This window comes from Pseudophryne corroboree, chromosome 4, assembly GCF_028390025.1.
Source record: "Pseudophryne corroboree isolate aPseCor3 chromosome 4, aPseCor3.hap2, whole genome shotgun sequence".
NCBI classification, from domain to species: Eukaryota; Metazoa; Chordata; class Amphibia; order Anura; family Myobatrachidae; genus Pseudophryne; species Pseudophryne corroboree.
In genome coordinates, this window is record NC_086447.1 from 268,779,081 (window position 1) to 268,804,682 (window position 25,602).

The 25,602-nt window shown below is 48.2% G+C and overlaps 1 protein-coding gene across 1 annotated transcript in view; it reads left to right on the forward strand.

The window, feature by feature from the left end:
- The window catches only part of LOC134910889 (vomeronasal type-2 receptor 1-like), a 194,946-nt gene that overhangs the window by 146,528 nt on the left and 22,816 nt on the right, over positions 1 to 25,602 (forward strand). Inside the window, exon 10 of the mRNA XM_063919277.1 lies at positions 16,505 to 16,796. Within this exon, the coding sequence (XP_063775347.1) occupies positions 16,505 to 16,796 (292 nt within the window). The remainder of the gene's footprint in view (positions 1 to 16,504; positions 16,797 to 25,602) is intronic.

Consider the following 25,602-nt stretch of genomic DNA (forward strand, 5'->3'; position numbering starts at 1 on the left):
ACTTTATATAGGCATATTCCCTTGTATGTTTTAATAATTATCAGCTATATACCAGTTTAAACTCTGTACCCAGAGTTTAAACTGGTATATAGGGCCTGATTCCTATTTGCACGGTTATTGCATGGCCGCAGGGAAGCATCGCACCACCATTGAGACCATCGGTCATGATAGTCACAGCCAGAGGCAGAACTCTGTGAGGCAATGGAGTTAGCTGCCGCCGGGCTCCTGCTTTTAAGGGGGCACCTCTCCTCCTGTTCCGTGTGTTCAGCGACATTAATCAATTAAGTTAAATGACAGCTGCCGGTATCTCTTCGGTAGCCGACTTCCCCACTAGCCACTACACCTTACAAATCACACCCTCTTTATTATAGATATACTGGAAGCAGACACCTTACTGATGAAGCTATTTACTCCTATAAAGAAGCATGAGAATTCTAACTATATGAAGTTATTTTTCAGACAATTACACGTAACTTCATATACTGTAGTTAGAATTCTCATACTTCCTATGCAAGAGCAGATATCTCCATCAGTAAGGTGCATGCTTCCAGTGTAACAGGTTGTGGGTTCTAATCCTGGATATGACACTTGCAGATCAATTGTCAGAGAAATAATCAGCATTGTGAGTGACTGAGCAGATCTATGTAGTGTGTGGTTGGACCCCTACATAGATCTGCCTAGTTCATATAGTTAGAATCTACAGGCTTGCTATGCAGGAGCAAATTATATATATATATATATATATATATATATATATGGGGGGGAGGGGAGGGGGCACTGGGACAAACTTATGCCACTGGTCACAGTCCTTGCCCAGTCTGTACAAGCCAAAGCATACTCAGACTGACCTAATGAACTGGTCAGCCTGGGTCCAGGGAGCCAGCATCCGACAACGCAGATCCTGGTCTCAGCATGCCTACAAAATGGGGGCAACATCCCACACATTTTGTACAACTGTCCTGGTCGCTGCCCCCCAAATCATGCAGTATGTCAATCATGCTGCGGCAAAGGGGGAACTATGAGCAATAACGCAGAACTTGTTTTACACATGCACAGAATGGGTCCTGTGCATGCACAGTTCCCCTCCATTGGATTTGTATGTAAACCATTGGGTTTACATACAAATATGAATCAGGCCCATAGATATCAGGGATGTATAATAATAGGGGGGGGGGGGGGGTAGGAATGTCTCCCGCCTTTCACTTGATATGTGATACACCTTTTTTCCAGCTTCACCGCAGCGACGTGCGGTGAGGTCAGATGCTGGGGAGACTCTGACAGCAAACCAACCACCTCCCCCCACCCCCATAGAGAAATAAAAAAAAGTGTAGTCCCCACATATATCACTAAAACCAGCACCAGGCTGAACCAGCTAGGAGGGGTAATGCCATAGCAGGGGAGACACTCAGTGTGGGGTCCCCCTGCCATAACATTAATCACCCCCAAGCCAGTCAGCCCAGCGCTGGAGTTCCTCTGAAAGTGGGGCCCCCAGAAAATAAAAATGGGGCCCCCCCTCCCGAGCAACAACCAGCACTGGGCTGATAGCCCAGTGCTATGCCCCGCACCCCTGGTGGCGGTGGGTGCGGGGTTCATTGTATGCTAATATTGTTCTTTACAGGCGGCCTACAGGTCCCAGCATGCATGCCACAGCACTTGGTGAACCACAAGTGCCAGCATGCCTGGACATAAAGGGCCTGCTGGCACCTGTAGTCCGCCTGTAAAGAAAATATAAAAATAAATGACACCACACGTTTTTAAAATAAAAGATTTATTAATCAGGGTCTTCACCTGGAGGCCTTTTGCATGGCCGCTGCCTTCCCAGGGCTTCCGGCATCTTCACCTGGGAGGCTGCTACCTTCAACGGGGTTGCGGCGTCTTCATCCGGCGTCTTCACATGGGAGGCGGCGACTTTTAAGCTCTTTAGCATGGCCGCCGCATTCACAGGGCTTCCGGCGTCTTCACCTGGGAGGCGGCGGCTTTTAAGCTCTTTAGCATGGCCGCCGCCTCCTCAGGGCTTCCGGCGTCTTCACCTGGTGGGCGGCGGCTGTTAAGCTCTTTTGCATAGCCGCCACCCATCCAGGACTTCTGGCGTCTTCTATCTTCAGGAGCTCTTCACTGCTCCTCCTCCGCCGTCGGACTGACGCCACTGCCTCGCGCTGACTTATATAAGTCAGCCAGAGGGGACGGGGCGATGATGCAGCTGAGGCGCTATTTTTGAAACTGGTACAGCTCCGCTGCCAAACTCTGCAGAATGGCAGGCAGGGATCTCGGATCCCTGCCTGCCACTATGGCTACCTCCGCCACGTCCCGCTCCACCGTGTTCCGCTGCCAATGTTGCCCGCACCTCCGCCGCATCCTGCTGCCTTTGAAGCCGGCACCTCTGCCGCGTCCCGCCGTGCACACAGTGGGTATGCGTCGTTGGGTTGACACACATTAGGTCGACCACTAAAGGTCGACATGCACTAGGTCGATAGGGTGTCTAGGTCGACAGGGTCGTTAGGTAGACAAGTGCAAGGTCAACAGGTCCAAAGGTCAACATGTTTTTTAAAACTTTTTTTGGTGCTGTTTTCTTCGTAAAGTGACGGGAAGCCCAATTAGTGCACCGCGTCCCCTCGCATGGCTCGCTTCACTCGCCATGCTTTAGGCAAGGTTTACCATTCCCATTAGTAGTCCACGTGGATCGTATAAGATTTTTTCTGAATCATGCCAGACACGCTACCCTATATAGCTGCTGCTGCTGCCTATTTGTTGACTCTAAGCATTGCTTATATTACTGCTACATATAGGGGGTCATAAACCTCACACGTCAGATGCTTCCACGCGCCACTCAAGCACACTTATCTTATGAAATAAAGACACCACAACTGTAGTTGGCGTGAAAGGGGTCAGCTTTTATTTTCTGACTGAGAGGGAGGCCTATTAAATACTAAAACTAAAATGCAGACTTCCCTCTCTAACTAAAGGTGGCGAGGAGAAGAACGGTTAAACATAATAAATGTAACATGGGTGATAAACATTATAATACATAAAAACAAGCAGTAAAAAACATATGTGTTAGGGAGCCTCCTGCCCCAGATGTTCCGGGATCGGCCTGCTGCCTCCATCCCAGACATCGAAAATCAAAAATCCAAGGACAGGGGTCGACCTTCTGCCACTACCCCTGTCCCCCAACGGTTGCAGGGACGGAGGTACGCTCCGCCCCTACGGGATAAAAGTTGGGCCACCGGCCCCGACATCCACATATGTTTTATACTAATTATATGGACCCACTTGTCAAAATGATGCCCGTAAACTAATTCTAAAAGATATAAATTACCTATAAATACACCCAAACTGACTAACTGTGAACTCATCATTAAATTTAAGTAACCGTTCAGAAAACCGGCCAACTGCCAGGTTACCAACCTGCCACCGCCACCGAACTAAAAAACCCACACAACAAAAACAGAAAAACTAACTAGAGAGACCCAAGAAAGCACAAAAGAAAACCAAATGAACTATCAAAAGGAAAGCACTATCTAAAGGGACCTAAGAATGTGAATAATGTCCTCCAGGAAGATCAGCATGCCAGCCGGGGACAAATGCACCCCGTCAGACCGGTATTGTGTCGGATCACGGTAGGAAATACCACCGTGCGGCACAACCAGCCCGCCATGCTGGAGGACAGCACGACCAATGACCGAATTGACCCTCCTCCGAACCAGGTCAATCGCCCCGGGGTTAAAGGCTCCGCGCCAAGACCGCCGGGGAGCGATGTCCGACCAGAGGATGAGGCAAAACGGCCAGTCAGCCATGAGTTCCAGTAGCTGGCACCTGATTTCGAGGCGAATGTCGAGCCCAGTGCGGCGTACCAGATCATTGCCCCCCAGATGCAAGACCAAAATCAGGGGGTACCCAAATCGGCCAACTGCCGCCCGAAGCCAGTCCCGCAGGCCATCCCAGCGGAGGCCTCTACGCCCCAACCAGCGCACAGCCTGCAGCTCCGGAAACAGGGCGGTGTCGCAGGCCAAAGCCGACACGGACAGCCAATAGATGTAGGAATGGCCGACAAACCATAGAAAGTGCGGATCTAACCGCCGCCCTGCAAAAGAAGGTGTGACTAAGGTTAGGAATGAAATAAACAAGGTATGTAAATGAGAAACCTGACTGCAGCCCTAACGGGGAGGGAGTGGGGCGCCCAATTTGACTTGAGGCAAAAACAAAACTTCGTTAGCCGGCAAAAGCCGAAATTAAAACCAACGATAAAACAAAAATTCCTCAAGGCCCCCGCAATCACAAAGTGCAACTGCGCCGAGCGGCTAGTCCTCAAAGGGGGCGCACTGGGAGGAAAAGGCCTGATATAGCGTCTGACTGCACCAGACCTCCACCTACCCAGTGCCCGGACTTCGACCTCGGACCAACCCGCCGCAGCGGCAGCTGAAGCAGCGCCGATGCGGAAAGAGTGAGTCCCATAGTCGGCCGGAGATAGACCCAGGTACAAAATACAACGCCCCAAAACCGACCGGAATTGATATCTGGTCAACGGGGAGCCGTCACTATGGACGAGCCACCCGGTGGGCGTTGGAGGCCGTATGGACGAATATGCCCGGGCCGCGGAAACTGGACAAATGCCCCGCGCACGAGCCGGACCCATTCGAACCCACTGCCCCCTGCCGGCTACGTCAGTCTTGGAGCGCTGAATCCTGCACCATAAACCGTCGGGGCGGATGACGACGTGGGCCTCCAGCATGGGCGAGACCGAAGCCCGAGAGACGGACACCAGCTCACCCACCCTGAACGCACCGTGGAAGGCCATAGTAAAGGCCGCCCGGAAGAGGCGAACCTCGTATCCCGAAAAGCAAATGCTCTGTAGGGATCCCAAAATCCGCCTCAGCAAAGCACCGGTGATCGGCTGGCGAGTATCCGGGAGGGGCGGGGTGGCCCGAGCCCAACCTTTCAACACCCGCCGGAGGAAAAAGGACTTCGTAAAATCCGCTTCCCCCCGCAGCTGCAGAAAGTAAGATATACCTGCCAGAACCCTGTTAACAGACGCCCGCGAAATCCCGTCGGAGTACAGAACCCAGATGTAATCTAAAAGTAAATCATGAGAGGTCTTACCACACTGGCCTCTCTCCAGGAGGAAGCGACACCACCGCTCCCAGGCGGCCCGATAGGCCGCAAAAGTTGCAGGGCCCAATGACCTGTGGGCTAACGCCTCCAATCCGGGTGGATGACCTGCCACACAGAAGCAGGACATAATTCCCCATGGAGGAGAGCTGCAGGAGCCAAGCGCCTAAATCGCCGCAAATCGCCGCAAATCGCCGCGTGACAGGGCATCTGCAATTTCGTTACGCACGCCAGGGACATGTTTGGCTCGCAACGTAATGTTGTTGACCAAACATAACAAGACTATCTGCGCAATGACCCGCAATACCGGCAAGGACGTGGATTTTTGGCGGTTGATGGCAAAAACCACGCCCAGATTGTCGCACCAGAAGACAACATGTTTATTACGCAGGGCATCGCGCCATAATTCTAAAGCGACCAGAATAGGAAAAATTTCCAGCAACAGCATGTTCGTAGTGAGGCCCCTGCGAAGCCAGGCATGCGGCCAAGGAGAGGCACACCAACGACCCGCAAAGTAAGCGCCGAACCCGAAAGCGCCGGAGGCGTCCGTGAAAAGCTCCAGGGTCGGGCTAGACACGATCGCCTCCTGCCAAATACAGGTGCCGTTGAAACGAACAAGAAATTCGTCCCAAATGCTTAGATCCCGACGGATTTCGAGGGACAACCTGAGGAAATGATGCGGGCGTCTAACCCCCACGGTAGCCCGTTCCAATTTTCTACAGAAAACCCTGCCCATGGGGATCACTTTGCAAGCAAAGTTAAACAGGCCCAATAGGGATTGGGCCTGTTTGAGAGTGAGCTTGCCCGCGGACAGCGCATATATGATACCGACACGTAAACGCAACACCTTGTCCGAAGGAAGCCTACAGAGACCCCCGACCGTATCAATCTGGATCCCGAGGTAAACCAAGGAGGCGGAGGGTCCCTCCGTCTTTTCTGGTGCAACCGGAACCCCGAAGCGCGCAAAGAGGGCCAGAGCCCCCTGCAGCAGGTTGACGCAGCGAGGGGAGTCTGAGGGGCCGATAAAAGGAAAATCGTCCAAGTAGTGGGAAATTCCCTGTTCGCCCGTTGCCTGCTGGAGACACCAGTGGAGGAAGGAACTGAATCTCTCGAAGTAGGCGCAAGAGATAGAACAACCCATAGGGAGGCACCGATCTATGTAGTAGCCATCGTCCAGCTTAAAACCCATAAACCTGAAGGCGGAAGGGTGCAGCGGAAGGAGACGAAACGCAGACTGGATGTCCAACTTACACATAACTGCCCCTGGGCCAAAAGACCGTACGGTGTCAATGGCCGAATCAAAGGACAGGTAAACGACCCTACACTGGTCAGCAGGGATAGCGTCATTAACCAAGGACCCCACAGGACAGGAAAGGTGTTGGATGAGGCAAAATTTGCCCGCTGTCTTTTTGGGCACTACGCCTACGGGGGACAAGACCAAATCTGGCAAGGGGGGTTCCCGGAAAGGGCCTATCATCCTCCCTAAAGCCACCTCCGCCTCTACCTTGTGCCGGAGCACGTCCGGAAACTCCCGAGCCGAACGCAGGTTAGTACCCGCCCCATGACCCACCCGTCCATGTATCGGCAAGGGGAAACCCGACGCGAAACCTAAGTGTAAAAATTGGGCGTCCCCCGACCGCGGGTATCGTCGCAGCCAGGGAATGAGCGCGCGAAGTCTAATTGGGGTGGGAGCTGTGGCTAGCGCCGGTGGCCGCGGGAGCGCGACTCTGTCGGGGCTGCGAGCCAAAAGCACTCCCGGTCCCAGGACTGGGGCAATCCTTAATGCCGTGGCCCCCGCCACATCTGATACAGGAGTGGCGAAAACGACATCGCCCCCCCCATGTCGCATTGTGCATTATTAAAAGCGAAGCATTTCCCATGCCCCGCGCGCCCTGCGCCTCCGCGAAAGCCGGCAGAACGAGAGGCAGGTTTTTTTTTTGCCCATCGTCTTGCCGTGCCGCCGTCATCAGTGGCGGCCGAACCTTGTGTCAGTTCAGAGCACAATTCCACGTCTTTTTTACCAAAGTTATAGATCTGCCGGCCGTGTTGTTTGCGTCGGAAATCCTCGTCGTAGCGCCGCCAGGCAGACCCTTTGTACTTATGGTACAGAACGTGTATGAGAAATTGATAGCGCACCACGTTCATATGTTCATCCGGGCGCGTCTCTAGGTAACACGCCGCAAAGATCAACATGCAGCGGACCCAATTCTGGTAGGACCGCAAAGCGTCCTCGCTACCCTGCCCCTTTTTCTTAGCCGAAAGCAAGGCTTTGCGATCGTCGCTGGTAAGGGCAAAAATGTTCACATATTGGCCCTTACGGATACGGTCCCGGACCCGGGGCCTGAGTCCACGTTGTACCGCCGTATTGGCGCAGTGCACGGTGTCTGATTCCACCGATACTTGGGACGCGGACGAGGTGGAATACCGACGCTCGCGTCGTCTACGACGCTTCACCCTGTGCAAGCCACCATCTGAGGAGGACAGACCCTCCGAGGAAGTAGAGGCAAGGGAGGAATCTGTGCCCCGACGCCTGCGCCTACTGCGCTTGCCGGAAATCCTACCCGCGCTGCTACCTATGCTAGAGGCGCTGGAGCGAGTACCCGAACCCAAGCCGCTAGCGCTCCCCTTGGACCAGTCAGGGTCCGAGGAAGACTCACCTGCTCGAGAGGGAACGCCGTCCGCGCCTCCGGCCACCGAACGGCTCGTGGATACACCGGCGGACTCCATTGCCGACCCGACTACCGTGGCTGGGGAGACAAAAGAGACATTGTTCCCCTGCTCCACCACCGGTCCCGCAGCCACCGGGAGCGGGGCAGAAGGGGGGGTAGTCGCGCCAGGAGACAGAAGTGGAATAAGGGATTGCGCGATGCTATCCGCCAAGGAAGCGGTGGGCCGCCCCAGTCCCCCGGGTACGGAGGATAACAAGGGAGCCACCGCTGACACCACAGCGGCACAAATGGCGGACAAGACAGAGGCGTCCACCAAGGGTGCAGCCGCAGGGGCAGGTGAAGTAAGAACGGACCCCCTCCGCGAGTCACGCGCCCGACGTGAGGTACGTAAACCTCCCGTCGGGAGCAAGGATCCGGAGGATCCCTCACTGTCGGGAATCATGGCACAACCGTCTGGCTGCGCCAGACCGCGTATAGACCGCCGACCCCTCGACCGTCTACCGACCCGAGCGTCAGCCACAGGAGGAGAAGTCGGAGAGTCGTCACCACTAGAAGGGAGGAGCGCGACGTCGGACTGAGAGCTGACCGCAGAAGCGTCGGCAGTTGAAAATTGGATGCGGGGAGGGGGTGCTGGTTCGTGATCCGCCTGCGCACGCCGACCCCTAGTGGGGTGATTAGCCGGCAGGCGCGACCCCGGCCGCTGTCTGCCAGGAGGTGCGCGGCCGCGGGCGGCGGCCGAACTACTCGCCAGGGCGGGCGTCCTGGATGGGCCCGACGCCCCGGGCCCCACCACGAAAGGGGAGGTCGGGCGGGCAGGCACACCGCGGGCGGGCGCGGACCGCCCCCGCACGACAGGCCCCGCACTGTCTGCAACAGATAATGCCCCCCCGCTGGCGCGGAGCGGGGGCGACGCCCCACCCCAACGCGGGAGGGCGCTGACCGCACGGGTAAGGGGGGTAGTGGCACAGAGGGGGTAAGCCTCATATGGGCCCCCCTGCTGTGCGGCATGTTTGCAGCACGCGCAGGCAGCAGTCCGGCTGCCGCGCGACCCCCCACCCGCCCACTAAAAGAGGCAGCCGTGTTGACTGGTGAGAGCCGCCGGGCCGCCGGGCGGGAGCTCCGCCCCCGCCCCACGTGACCCGCGCGGCCACCCGCTGTAAGAAGCGGCGGGGCCAGGGACGGTAAAACACCGTCCCTGGCAAGCCGCCTGAGGCTTCTCCTGCTCCCCGGCGCTCCGTCCCCCGCCGCTGACTGCAGCGGGGAAGGAGACGGGGAGGACGCACGTGGGGGAGCGCGGGCGGGCGGCCGAGCTCGCCCGCTCACAGCCCTCGTCTCCCTCACAGCAGCCGCAGCAGCAGGGCTTCCCCGACCCGCGGGACATCAGGAGAATCTAAAAGCCGGGCGGGGAGGCCAGCGCTGCGTGCAGGACGGGAAGGGGGGTTTTGTAACCCTGACATGTCCAAGGGAGAGGGAAAGGCTGAGGAGTCACCGCAGGCAAGGTGGGAAAATACCCAGGCAAATAACCTCTAAGAGAGGAGGGGAACACCGTAGGAATAGAAGAGTTAGGAATAGGAATGAATGTAGAAGTAGGAATATAGGAAATATAAGAAATGAAAAAAAGAGAAGGAAAAATAAAAGTATAAATTACTGAATTAATGGATAATACTTGCACTGCCTGCGTGAAGACACTGAAAGAGGCAGGAAATGGTGGATTAGCCACCTATATCCAGGCTGTACAGCCCCTATCCACAATCCGGCCAATGGCCTCCGGTTCCTCCCTCGACGTTCCTCCCACTACAAAAACATTAACCCCTTGCAGGCCAAAGTGATGCACCGAGCAGCGCTCTGCAAGCACGGACGGTGTGTTTATGCTGCTGCTGTCATATTATATTCCTTACGCAGTCTTTCCGAGTTGTTCGCTCGGTAAAAATCTTCGCATCGCAGCGATTTTCCGCTTAATGCGCATGCGCAATGTCCGCACTGCGACTGCGCCAAGTAAATTTGCTATGCACTTAGGAATTTTACTCACGGCATTTTCATCGTTCTGGCAAACGTAATGTGATTGACAGGAAATGGGTGTTTCTGGGCGGAAACAGGCCGTTTTATGGGCGTGTGGGAAAAAACGCTACCGTTTCCTGAAAAAACGCAGGAGTGGCTGGAGAAACGGGGGAGTGTCTGGGCGAACGCTGGGTGTGTTTGTGACGTCAAACCAGGAACGACAAGCAGTGAAATGATCGCAGATGCCGAGTAAGTCTGAAGCAACTCAGAAACTGCTATGAGGTGTGTAATCGCAATATTGCGAATACATCGTTCGCAATTTTAAGCTGCTAAGATTCACTCCCAGTAGGCGGCGGCTTAGCATGAGCAAATCTGCTAAAATTCACTTGCGAGTGAACAACTCGGAATGACCCCCATAAATTGTTAGCAGATAGTGCCCTCAATAGCACTGCAGGACACTTATACACGTGTAATCAACTTTCCACCTCCAGCACATATAAGTATTGTTAGTGCATGTAGGGGTAACCTTTACCCAATCCTCCTGTACTGGAAAATGAGCTAATCATGGAATGAGTAGATCAGCGTTAATAGTCTGTGATTTTGACCTTTTATTATTATCTTTACCTTTTCTTGTATTAAGGCCCTCATTCCGAGTTGTTCGCTCGCTAGCTGCTTTTAGCAGCATTGCACACGCTAAGCCGCCGCCCTCTGGGAGTGTATCTTAGCATAGCAGAATTGCGAACGAAAGATTAGCAGAATTGCGAATAGAAATTTCTTAGCAGTTTCTGAGTAGCTCGAGACTTACTCCTACACTGCGATCAGTTCAGTCAGTTTCGTTCCTGGTTTGACGTCACAAACACACCCAGCGTTCGTCCAGACACTCCCCCGTTTCTCCAGCCACTCCCGTGTTTTTCCCTGAAACGCCTGCGTTTTTTAGCACACTCCCATAAAACGGCCAGTTTCCGCCCAGAAACACCCACTTCCTGTCAATCACACTCCGATCACCAGAACGATGAAAAATCTTCGTTAGGCCGTGAGTAAAATACCAAACTTTTGTGCTAATTTACTTGGCGCAGGCGCACTGCAAACATTGCGCATGCGCAGTTTGCGACTAATCGCTCCGTTGCGAAAAAAAATAACGAGCGAACAACTCGGAATGACCCCCTAAGTAAAGAATATAACTGGGTTGCTAATTTGAACATTTAAAAGAAAATATATTCCTTAGTATGAAAATAACAGAGTGTCATAACAGTGTCTAAGCTTTTGTAAATCCCAATGTTCCAACACCGCTAGGCAAATTATACGAGAAAGACACGTTATGTATGTGTGTGTGTGTTCATGTTTACAGTGTGTAAGAAGGGAAAGTAAAGCCCCCATACATAACAGATGTACTGGGGCAATGTCCGAAGCCCCAGACGGCCAAATCAGGAAATCGGAAATATTAAACATGTTTAAGAATAAGAATCCCGATTCTTCAACCCCGACCTAAAACATTTGCCCATTTTTAACATGTTTAATTTCCCTGATTTCTCCAATGGATCATTGATCGTTGCTGGCTGCTAGTCGACGGATCTGTTTGGAAGATCAACGGTGCAAGGAGGTTGGGGAATTGCGACCGCTGATGTATGACTGACTTATTGTAAGTCTGATGTACAGTATCAATAGACCATACAATGAAACTCTGCTGCCTGAATATGAAAGCAAGTAGATTAAAGCCACGTCCTCTGTTCTGCTGACTAGATGCCGTTATACCAAACTGCTCTATATAACCATAATGATACTAATTACAATATATTCCCTACTGTATAGAATGCTATCTGATAAGGAGGGCTTTTCCCAAATCCACCCTTCCTTCCTGGTAATCTAATTATCTTTATCCATATGTATATTGTATCCTTTCTGCTGATAATAATTAAACCAAGCATTGCAGTCAGTGTAGGAAATGGAATGATGTTTGGGTGTCCCAGACCTCATACTTACATCTGTACTGCCTACTTACATCCGTACTGCGTATAGGTATAAAAGATGCTCCCATGGTGCATCTCTGATTCCTTGCCCAAAATATACACTTATCTTTACACATCCAGACAGGATATTATCCATATGTAAACCAGTAAGTGTGGTGGAGGGTCCTTCCGTCAGCAGTATGACCTGTTATGCAGTAGTGTTCCATCAATCCATCTTTACGTCAGCTATTGCCTTGTTGCATGTGCTGTGTGGAAGAATGCTAAACATCTACTGACTTTGCATGGTCCTATGTTCAGGAACCATAGTGGCAGTTCTGTTTGTAGGTGCCGGAAAACCGTCTGGAACTGGCGTTGACCCTGTCATGCCTTATCCGAGTACCACGTTGGCTGTTCTGGAACAGTGCATATTTGTTGAAATCCATCTGATGCCACCCGCTGTTTTGTATTTTATTGCCCCTCCATGTGGTGATACTGAACAACAACAAATAAAACAATATAAGATGAAATAATAAATGGAAAACATAGGTGGTTAAATAGATGACATTATAATGCCTGTTTTGATAGCTACACATAGATATTGCTGGGTAGAGGGTCAAACCAGCGAACCACCCCATCATTTTGCATAATGATTGCTCTAGCTTGGACTTGATAAAATGTAGTAAGCCTTTGCTATAGCAAGTTGATTTGGCCCCAGAAGCTAATACCATCTGAGGATAATTATGCTGCCATAGCCTATAGGCTACATTTTGCATAATTACCCGGCAGAGGGTTAGAGGAGTGAAGAGACTGATGATGCGGTCACTTCACTTCAAGCACATCGCAGGCACTGGCTCCTTTCGGAGCATCTATGCCTGAGGCTGCTCTTTGATACCTGTTGGCGGTATGATCACATCCTGCAGTAGTTCTCAAGCTTGGTCCTTAGGACCCCAAACAGGTCATGTTTTCCAGGTCATCTAGCAGGTGCACAGGTGTAGTCATTACTCACTGATACATTGTAAAAGATCCACAGATGGAGCTAATTATTTCACTTGTGAGTCTGTGAGGAGACCTGGAAAACATGAACTGTTTGGGGACCTTTGGCTGAGAACCTATGACATACAGTAATGCGATATTGGGCGCTATTATCACACCCAGATCTCAATGCACATGTGATTATTAATAAATGGGCCCCAAAATCTCCACATTATACCAATGTTTAAACACCCTTCATTCACATCTGTAGAGATCTCTAGCTATGATGGTGCTGGATGCCGGCCGATCTCTGATGTTTTTTTAAAGGGGCAAACACTTACAAGGCATGGTTTTGCCTTGTAAGTGTTTGCCCCTTTAAAAAACCTCAGAGATCGGCCGGCATCCCGCACCTATTACAATCTCGGACTCCATTATATCCTGCCGATATTCTGTGCTACTCTTCCTCACACATGGGCACAATACCAGGCCCTATTACCCTCACACCAGGCCCTATCACCCTTTCATACATTGATGCATTTCTCAAACACACTAAAATCAGTTCCCTTCATTAAACCTGCTGCACTTACCGTGATCTGGTCAGGATCCCAGCAGTCAGAATACCGACACCGGCATCCCAAATAGGGTCACCAGCCCGGAGCTGGAATACCAACAGCCAGGATCCCAAACGAACAGCCACCGCCACACCGGAGAGGTAAGCTGCGCGGGGAGGGATAGGGTTATGCTGCGTCTCAGGGGTGTTAGGTTTAGGCTGCAGGGAGGTGGGGGTTAGGGTTACGCTGCAGGAGGGGGAGGGTTAGGTTTAGGCCATGGAAGGCAGGGGTTAGGTTTATGCGCCACCAGGGAAGGTTACGGTTAGGCTGCAGGAGGGGAGGATTAGTTATAAGCTACAGAAAGGGAGGGTTAGGGGGCCAGGGGGGGAAGGTAAGTATACTTATCTTCCCCTGTCAGCATTCTAACCATCGGGATGCCACGCCGGCATTCTGATCACCGGCATCCCGAGCATCGGCAAATCAAACCGAACCTGAATGTACCTTGTATGAGTATTCACAAATACATGTGGCTTGCTCTACACTGCCCTCTGCTTATATAAACATCCACTCTGTAGGAAGGGGCAGTCATTGCCATCCCCCCTCCCTATATCCCTTTCCTTGCACCCCCCTTTGTCTAGAGGGCAGATCATCATATCTATCTATCTATCTATCTATCTATCTATCTATCTATCTGTCTGTCTGTCTGTCTGTCTGTCTATATCGAACCAACATGATAATTATGTACTGTAAAACAGTTATGTAATATATTTAAAAAGTTTCCTATATAATTTGAAACAATTAAAAAAAACATTAGACAACAGAAATCGAAAAGTTGTATAATTGTGTGAGAGAATTGAAAAATTCTATTAAAATACTTTGTGGGCAGTTAAGCTGTGGAATCCCGCTGTTATTATTCTGATCCTGGTGGAAATACTCTCATTGCCATTTTTTGCAAAATACTCACCAAGATTTGGAGCTTACACTGTATAGAATTCAGAGATTTGGGATATACATTGTAAAGCCACCAGAGATGTAGATCCTGCATTGTAAAACCACTAGATATATGGAGGTCTTTATTGTAAATGTCACCATAGATTTTGGTAGATTGCATTATAAGGTGTGCATCTGGTCACCTGCCTACAGCTATGCACCTGTCTTATGCTGGGCATACACAGTCATATAAAATACCTGATAGACATTTTATCCAACAGTCTGAAACCTAATATATATCATAGGCATAAAGTGTATGGGCACGCAATGGGCCGGATGTAATGACGCCCTGAGTTCGACTTCCGTACTTTGAAGTTTTTTTTAAATTACAATCACTTACAAGGCATGGTTTTGCCTTGACAGTGATTGCCCCTTTAAAAAAAAAGTCTGCATTCGGCCGGCATCTTGTATGGACGCTGAACTCAGGCGTCATTACATCTGGCCCAATATCTGCGTACCTCCCATGGGAAAGAGACATTTCCCTGTTACTCAATAAGGTAAAAGTGTAAAAACAGCGCTAAGAAAAACTGGATATGGAAAATTAATAATCACAATTTATTATAAAAATTGTTGCAACACATTAAAACCTTCAATTCATGTATACATATGAATATATTAATGAAATAAATTTGATAAAAAGATGTCAAGTAGGGCAAGCACAGCACGTTTGTTTTGGTATATTACCACATGAGGATGCCGGACATGATATGATGATGATAAACCTTGGAATTATGCCACAGTCCTGGGTGCACTTTGCAATGCTGGCAGATAAAACGTCCCAAGAGTTGGATGAACCTTAATTGCTTGGTTCCAAACCAGATGTGATCCTATTTGTAACTGGATCTCTGGTGCTTGTAAGGACTTCTGCAGGTTTCCCAATTGCTGGTGGACTTCTAGGCTTATTCCAGGTGTAAGTGATGATTTTAGGGGTACACGGCTCCTCCAAACCAACGCGTTTCGCTGTAGGACCTTGAGAAAGCTGTGGATACAGCGAAACGCGTTGGTTTGGAGGAGCCGTGTAATAGGATCACATCTGGTTTGGAACCAAGCAATTAAGGTTCATCCAACTCTTGGGACGTTTTATCTGCCAGCATTGCAAAGTGCACCCAGGACTGTGGCATAATTCCAAGGTTTATCATCATCATATCATGTCCGGCATCCTCATGTGGTAATATACCAAAACAAACGTGCTGTGCTTGCCCTACTTGACATCTTTTTATCAAATTTATTTCATTAATATATTCATATGTATACATGAATTGAAGGTTTTAATGTGTTGCAACAATTTTTATAATAAATTGTGATTATTAATTTTCCATATCCAGTTTTTCTTAGCGCTGTTTTTACACTTTTACCTTATTGTCTCACCAGGAACTAACTATCCCTCTATACAGCAGTTTAAAGGATTAGCAATTTCTCTTGACAGCGCCGGGCGAATTACCTTGGTATTTCATTTCCCTGTTACTCCACTGTAAAGGGCAGACATTATTTTAGAGTGGAAAAACGCCAGTAGTCATTTTTGCAAGGGAGAAATCAAATTGTTCCCAAGTTGCAGCGATCGGTACATACTGTACCTATTGATGGCATGTTACCATCAGTTGTTAATGGTATGCTGGTATGCATGCGCAATGGACACATATAGTTTACGCATGCACGAAGGAGCTTTGCCTCAGGCAGAGAGTTCCTCCTTGGGGTGTATGCAGCAGGAATGATGTCTCCAAGCATTGGGAAGTAAAAAAACGTAACAAAGCAGGTAGTGGTTGCAATCTTTGCCCTCAGGGAATTACAAATCTATCACCATCAGAATGAAACACCAATGTCTGCGAACCATTGGTTACCAATAGACATTCCCAAAGTATATCATCTCCTAAACTTTACAGTTCAGTAACAAAACACGTGTCATATTTTAGTATGTAAACAGGAACCATTCTAACCATAAACCGTTGCTCAGACAGAACACCCACGCCGGCATCCCAGAGATGGATCGATATGCCGGCACCGGGATCTTGAACGTCGGAATCCTGATTTAGGTTCCTGCTCCGGGATGCCAGTGTTGGTCAGATGACCACCGGCAACCCATCCGCCGGGATATCGTATGTATCCCCCTGGAACATTCAACACCTTATCACTAGATTCTTCAGCTGGAAAAAGTCATTTAAATTATTTTAAGCCAATAGACTTAAAGATATATATTTTATTTAAATTCTACAATTATTAATGGAAGTGTAACCATGCATATAATTAACCCTTTCAATTTATTATCATTTGCCAGGTTCAACTTCCGGGCTTTACGCTGGACTCGAGCCATGATGTTTGCTATTGATGAAATAAATAAGCGGAAGGACATTCTTCCAGACATAACCCTGGGTTACCAGATTTTTGATACATGCTTCACTATTTCCAAATCAGTGGAAGCCACCTTATCATTTCTTACAGGACAGAATGAAACCCACCCAAACTTCCGATGCAGTGCCGGTGCACCACTGGCTGCTGTAATTGGGGCTGGAGGATCAGCCTTATCTATTGCCACAGCTAGAATATTGGGATTGTACTATTTCCCACAGGTAATTACTTCATGTATCCATAGATTGCATTAAATAAAAGTTGGCCAGTGTTTGGCTACTGAGGTATTATTAAAGTGCAATGTTAAAGTAAAAAAGAAAAGTAAAAAAGAAACTTTTAACCACACCGTAACAAGGGGTGTGAGAGCCACTGGAACAGCACCCTGCAGCCAGAATCACTGGGCGCTCCAGATGTGCATACTGCGGCTCATACAGCCTCCCGAGCATCCTGAGGTTGCTTCGGGCAGTGCTGTAATTCCTGGCGCTGGCAAACCCAATTCCTCCTCATAACGTCATGGGTGGTGTGTCAGGCACAGGGCGCTGTAAAGCCCTGTTACGGTGCTGACTTTTACATATACATTTGTGAGTGTTGTAAAGTGTTTGATATTTATCCACTATTGGCCCTTTTTAGTCATACTATAAGAAACATAACATGCTTGGTTGAGTAATGTGTGCATGCTTGGATAATGGATACTAATATCACACTGAATATGCTTGGATAAAGTCTTTTTCCCTGTGATGGACACAAATGCCTTTGCACCGGCAATCCTGTAGGCAGTGGTTGTGTGTAAATGTTGCAGCAGCCTGATTTGTACTGTGGCGCCGACTGGTGGCATTGCAAATCCGCTGTTGGTGTACGAAGACACAACCATGAGACGCACACTGGTCGATTACTTTATAGTCACGCAGAATGGCCACTGGAAGTAAGAACCTGGAGCCATTTTAACTGGGTACAAGTTTGCAGTTGCAGGCTGTGAGTTCCCCCGAAATGGTGGCAACATGCCTGCATTGAGTTTCCCCTCCCCCCGTTGCTGCCCACAAACAGTCCCTGGCTGTCAATCACTTTGCAAATAGGTCCACACTGCAACCACCCTCACAAGACTATCGTGTCACGTGCACGGTGCATTTAGACGACTCCGCTGCACCTGACATTGACACACGTCTATCTCTAAATCAAGCATTTAATCAGTACTGCAGTGGGCTGCACTGGGAGATGAGAGGAGGAGTGAGGAAACCACACAGCCTGCTGGTACAGTGTAGATGTAGTGTGGATGTGTGGCTTATGTACCAGTCTGGTATACACTACTGGAAGCCATGTTGTGTTTATCCATGTCACTTGATGGGACCTATGAGTGTGAATGATAAGTGGGATTCCAGATTATTTGTACATAACCAACTGGTGAAGTACAAACTTATTGAGGTGCACATTCCTCCTTTGGCGGTACCTACAATTGCATGAAGGCAAGTGGGTTTTCAGAGCATGATGGTGGTACATGCATACAGTAGGTGCACAGGCTGGCACTTGCTAATAGGAGAACCTGGGAGGAGTTTCTTATTGATGGCCTGATTCAAAGGCAGCTGTAAAACCACCACTGCTACTTTGTACGCAGATACAAAAAAAGTAAATGTCACAGCTGCTGGGATTGTAGTGAGACACCCACTGGCCATTGCAACTACGATACCATAGCTAGTGGAACAACATACAAGGACACAGTCGCTAGCTGTAACACGCCCCCAAAATTGTCATGACGTGCCTGCGTTTCTGTTGCCACCCCCAGTTACCTCCCACACATACTCCCTAACTGTCAATCACTATGCGTTCAAATCATCTCTACGGGCGACATCAGTAATCCATCTTGGCACATGTACAATGTGAAGCAGATGCATACACAGTACAAAACACATTGTCCATTTGTGTAAACATAGACCGTCTTTGAGTTAGGCCCTTAGGGCAGAATAGGTAGTCATTACTTTTGTGGAGCAGTAGAGAAATTAAGTGAAGGTAGAGGGTGCACATTTTTCTGTGAGTGCCTTATTATTATTTATTTATTTATTTATTTAGTAACAGTTTCTTATCTAGCACAGCATATTCTGTTGCGCTTTACAATTGGAAACAACAGTAATAAAGCAAACTTGGGTAATAACAGACACTCAGAGGTAGGAAGGCCCTGCTCGCAAGCTTACAATCTACAGGGAAATAGGCATTGATACATAAGGCTAGGTGTTATCTATTGCATAATGGTCCAGCAGATCGCAGAGATTCTTGGAGGGCTGTATGATAAACTTACACAGTAATGTTGGCCAGGGGTCAGGAGGATGGGAAAGTGAAAAAAGAGAAAATATGTGAAAATATGTGTGGACTGTACAGAGATGATGTCATTGGATAGGAAAATTTATGGAGGTTATGTGGACAGTTCTAGAATTTGATAGGCTTGCCTGAAGAGATGAGTTTTCAAGGAACGCTTCAAGGTTTGGAGATTAAAGGATAGTCTTATTGTGCATGGAAGGCCTTTCCACAGAGTGGGTGCAGCCCGAATAAAGTCCTAATGAAAAAATCAGTAATGGGAGCAAATAATGAGTCTACAGTCTACAGACGTACAGTAGATCTTGTGAAGAGCAAAGAGGTTGGTTTGGGTATATATTTTGAGATAAGTGAAGAGATGTACGTTGGTGAAGTTTGGTTAAGGGCCTTGTGTGTGAGTATAATTATTTTATATTGAATATAGTCGAATGCAGGTAATCAATGAAGTGACAATAAATGTCTAGCGAGGAAGATTAGTCTCACAGTTGCATTCAGAATGGATTGTAATGGTGAGAGTCTGTATTTGGAAAAGTAAAAAGACGGCAATATTGCAATAATCAATGAGTGAGATAATGAGAGCATGGATTAGTTTTTGCAGTGTATTGTGTAAGATATGGTCGTATCTGGATATGTTTTTTAAATGCATGTAACAAAATTGAATGTGGGGAACAAAGTACAGGTCAGAGTCAAGAATGACACCTAGGCAGCGAGCTTGTGGGGTAGGACTGGCTGTTTAGTTCTCAACAGTGATAGAGATATCAGGTTGGTAACTACTATTGGTTGGTGGAAATAGCATTAATTCTGTTTTGGAAATATTACATTTTAGCTGGAGTGATGACATCCAAGATTTAATGGCAGAAAGGTAATTCAGTGACACAGACCAATACAGATGGTGACATATCTGGGGTGGATAGGTAGATTGGAGTATCATTTGCGTACAGATTATACTGAAATCCAAAAGAGCTGATTAGTTTACCAAGAGATGTGGTATAGATTGAGAAAAGCAGAGGAAATAAGACTGAGCCTTGAGGTACTCCAATTGATAGAGGCAGTGGGGAAACTGAAAGAGTGATTAGGATGAGGTAGGATAAGAACCAAGAAAGGGCTGTGTCCTGAATACCTAGGGATTGTAGTATTTGTCTGAGTAGAGAGTGGTCAACAGTGTAAAAAGCAGCAAAGAGGTCTAGAAGAATAATAAGTGAGTAATGGCCTTTAGACTGGGATACGGTCGTTAGGTCGACACAGCTTTGGACAACAGTCATTACGTCGACCACTGAAGGGCATCATGGTCAATAGGTCGACATGGTCATTAAGTCGACATGTCAAAAGGTCTACATGAGTTTTTCACATTTATTTTCCTTTTTTGGATTTTTCCATACTTGACGATCCACGTCGACTATGATTGGAACAGTAACCTGTGCCGAGTGAAGCGAGGGGACACGGTGCACTAATTGGGGTTCCCTGTCACTTTACAAAGAAAATGACACTAAACACAGTCCAAAACCTCATGTCGACCTTTTCACCTGTCGACCTAGCGAATGTCGACCGAATTCCCATGTCGACCTAGTGCTTGTCGACCTAATGCCCATGTCAACCTTCAGTGGTCGACCTAATGACTGTCAACCTAAGTTGGGTCAACCCAATGACCCATACCCTTTATACTCTGCAGTGACCAGATTATTCACTACTTTAGTCAGTGCTGTCTCTGTGGAGTGTTGGGAATGAAAGGCTGACTGAAGTGGGTCCAATAAGATGTGTGGGTAAAGGAAGTGTGTGAGACGAGTGTAGGTAGCTTGGAGAAACATGGGACGGTAGTGTGAGAAAGCAAATTCTTGTGCATTGATAGTGGCTGGTCGGTGGGTGAGGGAGGTTTGAGAATTGATTTAAATGTATTATAAAGTTGCTTTGGGGTTAGAGGCTTGAGCATGAGAGTTTGGAAATATGTTTGTTTGGCAGTGTCCAGGGCATTATGATAAAAGTGGTAGATAGTCTTATATGTGAGGAAGTCACTTGGAGTACGAGATTTACACCACCGATGTTCAACTTCCCGTGAAAGTTTTTGTAGGTGTCTTGTTAATTTAGAGTGCCATGGTTGACATCTATGCCTACATGGAGTGTGATGGGTAGCTACAGTTGTAGCAGAGTGGTGGAAAGTTTTTGAAAATTAATGTTTTTTTATGTTGACAGGTTGTGGATGTTATTGTCAATATATAAAGATAAGTAATAAGAGGGTAGTGGATAATTGAAGTGGTAATGTGAACAGAGGGGATAGTTGCAGGGGGTGTGAAGGATGTAATTGCTTTGGAGAAATTACCATACAGTGAAATGAGAAAACCAGTTTGTGGTACATGGTGTGCTTGAAATAAAACTAACATTATTTAGGCTTAGAGTACAATGAAGTTTCAATTGTTAAAGTTAAAGTTCAAATACCCGTTTACTGGTGTTGTTCAGCTGTTCATTTTCAAACACATAGTGTTATGAACAATTTGTGTATGTGAACGCGCATTGGGGGTGACTCAGACCTGGGCCAATATTTACTAAGAATTCGAGTTTGTCCGATTTGTGTTTTTTTTTTCTAAGTCCCAATCCGGGAATTCACTAAGCACCAATCTCGGCAGTGTTTGGACTATTCGTAATGGTTTGATTTGCAAACTTCCGAAATACGAATGAATAGACCATCGGTCAAACGCGGCTGTTATTTCATACAATACGGGCATTCACTATTCATTCGTATTTGGGTGTTAGTCTCTGAGTGCTCAAGTGCGGGTCTGTTTTTTTTTAGAGATGAGCGGGTTCGGTTTCTCTGAATCCGAACCCGCACGAACTTCATGTTTTTTTTCACGGGTCCGAGCGACTCGGATCTTCCCGCCTTGCTCGGTTAACCCGAGCGCGCCCGAACGTCATCATGACGCTGTCGGATTCTCGCGAGACTCGGATTCTATATAAGGAGCCGCGCGTCGCCGCCATTTTCACACGTGCATTGAGATTGATAGGGAGAGGACGTGGCTGGCGTCCTCTCCATTTAGATTAGGAGAGAGAGAGAGAGATTGACCTGAGGCTGATACTGTAGAAGAGAGTGCAGAGTTTAGTGACTGACCACAGTGACCACCAGCAGTGCAGTTGTTTTATTTAATATATCCGTTCTCTGCCTGAAAAAAACGGTACACACAGTGACTCAGTCACATACCATATCTGTGTGCACTGCTCAGCCCAGTGTGCTGCATGCCTGCATCATCTATGTATATATTATATATCTGACTGTGCTCAGCTCACACAGCTTATAATTGTGGGGGAGACTGGGGAGCACTGCAGTGCCAGTTATAGGTTATAGCAGGAGCCAGGAGTACAAGACAGTCACATACCATATCTGTGTGCACTGCTCAGCCCAGTGTGCTGCATCATCTATGTATATATTATATATCTGACTGTGCTCAGCTCACACAGCTTATAATTGTGGGGGAGACTGGGGAGCACTGCAGTGCCAGTTATAGGTTATAGCAGGAGCCAGGAGTACATATTATATTAAAATTAAACAGTGCACACTTTTGCTGCAGGAGTGCCACTGCCAGTGTGACTGACCAGTGACCTGACCACACTGACCACCAGTATAGTTAGTAGTATACTATATTGTGATTGCCTGAAAAAGTTAAACACTCGTCGTGTGACTTCACTTGTGTGGTGTTTTTTTTTTTATTCTATAAAAAACTCATTCTGCTGACAGACAGTGTCCAGCAGGTCCGTCATTATATAATATATATACCTGTCCGGCTGCAGTAGTGATATATATATATTTTTTATATCATTATTTATCATCCAGTCGCAGCAGACACAGTACGGTAGTTCACGGCTGTAGCTACCTCTGTGTCGGCACTCGGCAGTCCATCCATAATTGTATACCACCTACCCGTGGTTTTTTTTTCTTTCTTCTTTATACATACATACTACTACATCTCTTTATCAACCAGTCTATATTAGCAGCAGACACAGTACAGTACGGTAGTTCACGGCTGTGGCTACCTCTGTGTCGGCACTCGGCAGTCCGTCCATAATTGTATACCACCTAACCGTGGTTTTTTTTTCTTTCTTCTTCATACATACATACTACGACATCTCTTTATCAACCAGTCTATATTAGCAGCAGACACAGTACAGTACGGTAGTTCACGGCTGTGGCTACCTCTGTGTCGGCACTCGGCAGTCCGTCCATAATTGTATACCACCTACCCGTGGTTTTTTTTTCTTTCTTCTTTATACATACATACTACGACATCTCTTTATCAACCAGTCTATATTAGCAGCAGACACAGTACAGTACGGTAGTTCACGGCTGTGGCTACCTCTGTGTCGGCACTCGGCAGTCCGTCCATAATTGTATACCACCTACCCGTGGTTTTTTTTTCTTTCTTCTTTATACATACATACTACTACATCTCTTTATCAACCAGTCTATATTAGCAGCAGACACAGTACAGTACGGTAGTTCACGGCTGTGGCTACCTCTGTGTCGGCACTCGGCAGTCCGTCCATAATTGTATACCACCTACCCGTGGTTTTTTTTTCTTTCTTCTTCATACATACATACTACGACATCTCTTTATCAACCAGTCTATATTAGCAGCAGACACAGTACGGTAGTTCACGGCTGTAGCTACCTCTGTGTCGGCACTCGGCAGTCCGTCCATAATTGTATACTAGTATCCATCCATCTCCATTGTTTACCTGAGGTGCCTTTTAGTTGTGCCTATTAAAATATGGAGAACAAAAATGTTGAGGTTCCAAAATTAGGGAAAGATCAAGATCCACTTCCACCTCGTGCTGAAGCTGCTGCCACTAGTCATGGCCGAGACGATGAAATGCCAGCAACGTCGTCTGCCAAGGCCGATGCCCAATGTCATAGTACAGAGCATGTCAAATCCAAAACACCAAATATCAGTAAAAAAAGGACTCCAAAACCTAAAATAAAATTGTCGGAGGAGAAGCGTAAACTTGCCAATATGCCATTTACCACACGGAGTGGCAAGGAACGGCTGAGGCCCTGGCCTATGTTCATGGCTAGTGGTTCAGCTTCACATGAGGATGGAGGCACTCAGCCTCTCGCTAGAAAAATGAAAAGACTCAAGCTGGCAAAAGCAGTAGCACCGCAAAGAACTGTGCGTTCTTCGAAATCCCAAATCCACAAGGAGAGTCCAATTGTGTCGGTTGCGATGCCTGACCTTCCCAACACTGGACGTGAAGAGCATGCGCCTTCCACCATTTGCACGCCCCCTGCAAGTGCTGGAAGGAGCACCCGCAGTCCAGTTCCTGATAGTCAGATTGAAGATGTCAGTGTTGAAGTACACCAGGATGAGGAGGATATGGGTGTTGCTGGCGCTGGGGAGGAAATTGACCAGGAGGATTCTGATGGTGAGGTGGTTTGTTTAAGTCAGGCACCCGGGGAGACACCTGTTGTCCGTGGGAGGAATATGGCCGTTGACATGCCTGGTGAAAATACCAAAAAAAATCAGCTCTTCGGTGTGGAACTATTTCAACAGAAATGCGGACAACAGGTGTCAAGCCGTGTGTTCCCTTTGTCAAGCTGTAATAAGTAGGGGTAAGGACGTTAACCACCTCGGAACATCCTCCCTTATACGTCACCTGCAGCGCATTCATAATAAGTCAGTGACAAGTTCAAAAACTTTGGGTGACAGCGGAAGCAGTCCACTGACCAGTAAATCCCTTCCTCTTGTAACCAAGCTCACGCAAACCACCCCACCAACTCCCTCAGTGTCAATTTCCTCCTTCCCCAGGAATGCCAATAGTCCTGCAGGCAATGTCACTGGCAATTCTGACGAGTCCTCTCCTGCCTGGGATTCCTCCGATGCATCCTTGCGTGTAACGCCTACTGCTGCTGGCGCTGCTGTTGTTGCTGCTGGGAGTCGATGGTCATCCCAGAGGGGAAGTCGTAAGCCCACTTGTACTACTTCCAGTAAGCAATTGACTGTTCAACAGTCCTTTGCGAGGAAGATGAAATATCACAGCAGTCATCCTGCTGCAAAGCGGATAACTGAGGCCTACAACTATGTTGGTGTTAGACGTGCGTCCGGTATCCGCCGTTAGTTCACAGGGAACTAGACAATTTATTGAGGCAGTGTGCCCCCGTTACCAAATACCATCTAGGTTCCACTTCTCTAGGCAGGCGATACCGAGAATGTACACGGACGTCAGAAAAAGACTCACCAGTGTCCTAAAAAATGCAGTTGTACCCAATGTCCACTTAACCACGGACATGTGGACAAGTGGAGCAGGGCAGGGTCAGGACTATATGACTGTGACAGCCCACTGGGTAGATGTATGGACTCCCGCCGCAAGAACAGCAGCGGCGGCACCAGTAGCAGCTTCTCGCAAACGCCAACTCTTTCCTAGGCAGGCTACGCTTTGTATCACCGGTTTCCAGAATACGCACACAGCTGAAAACCTCTTACGGCAACTGAGGAAGATCATCGCGGAATGGCTTACCCCAATTGGACTCTCCTGTGGATTTGTGGCATCGGACAACGCCAGCAATATTGTGTGTGCATTAAATATGGGCAAATTCCAGCACGTCCCATGTTTTGCACATACCTTGAATTTGGTGGTGCAGAATTATTTAAAAAACGACAGGGGCGTGCAAGAGATGCTGTCGGTGGCCAGAAAAATTGCGGGACACTTTTGGCGTACAGGCACCACGTACAGAAGACTGGAGCACCA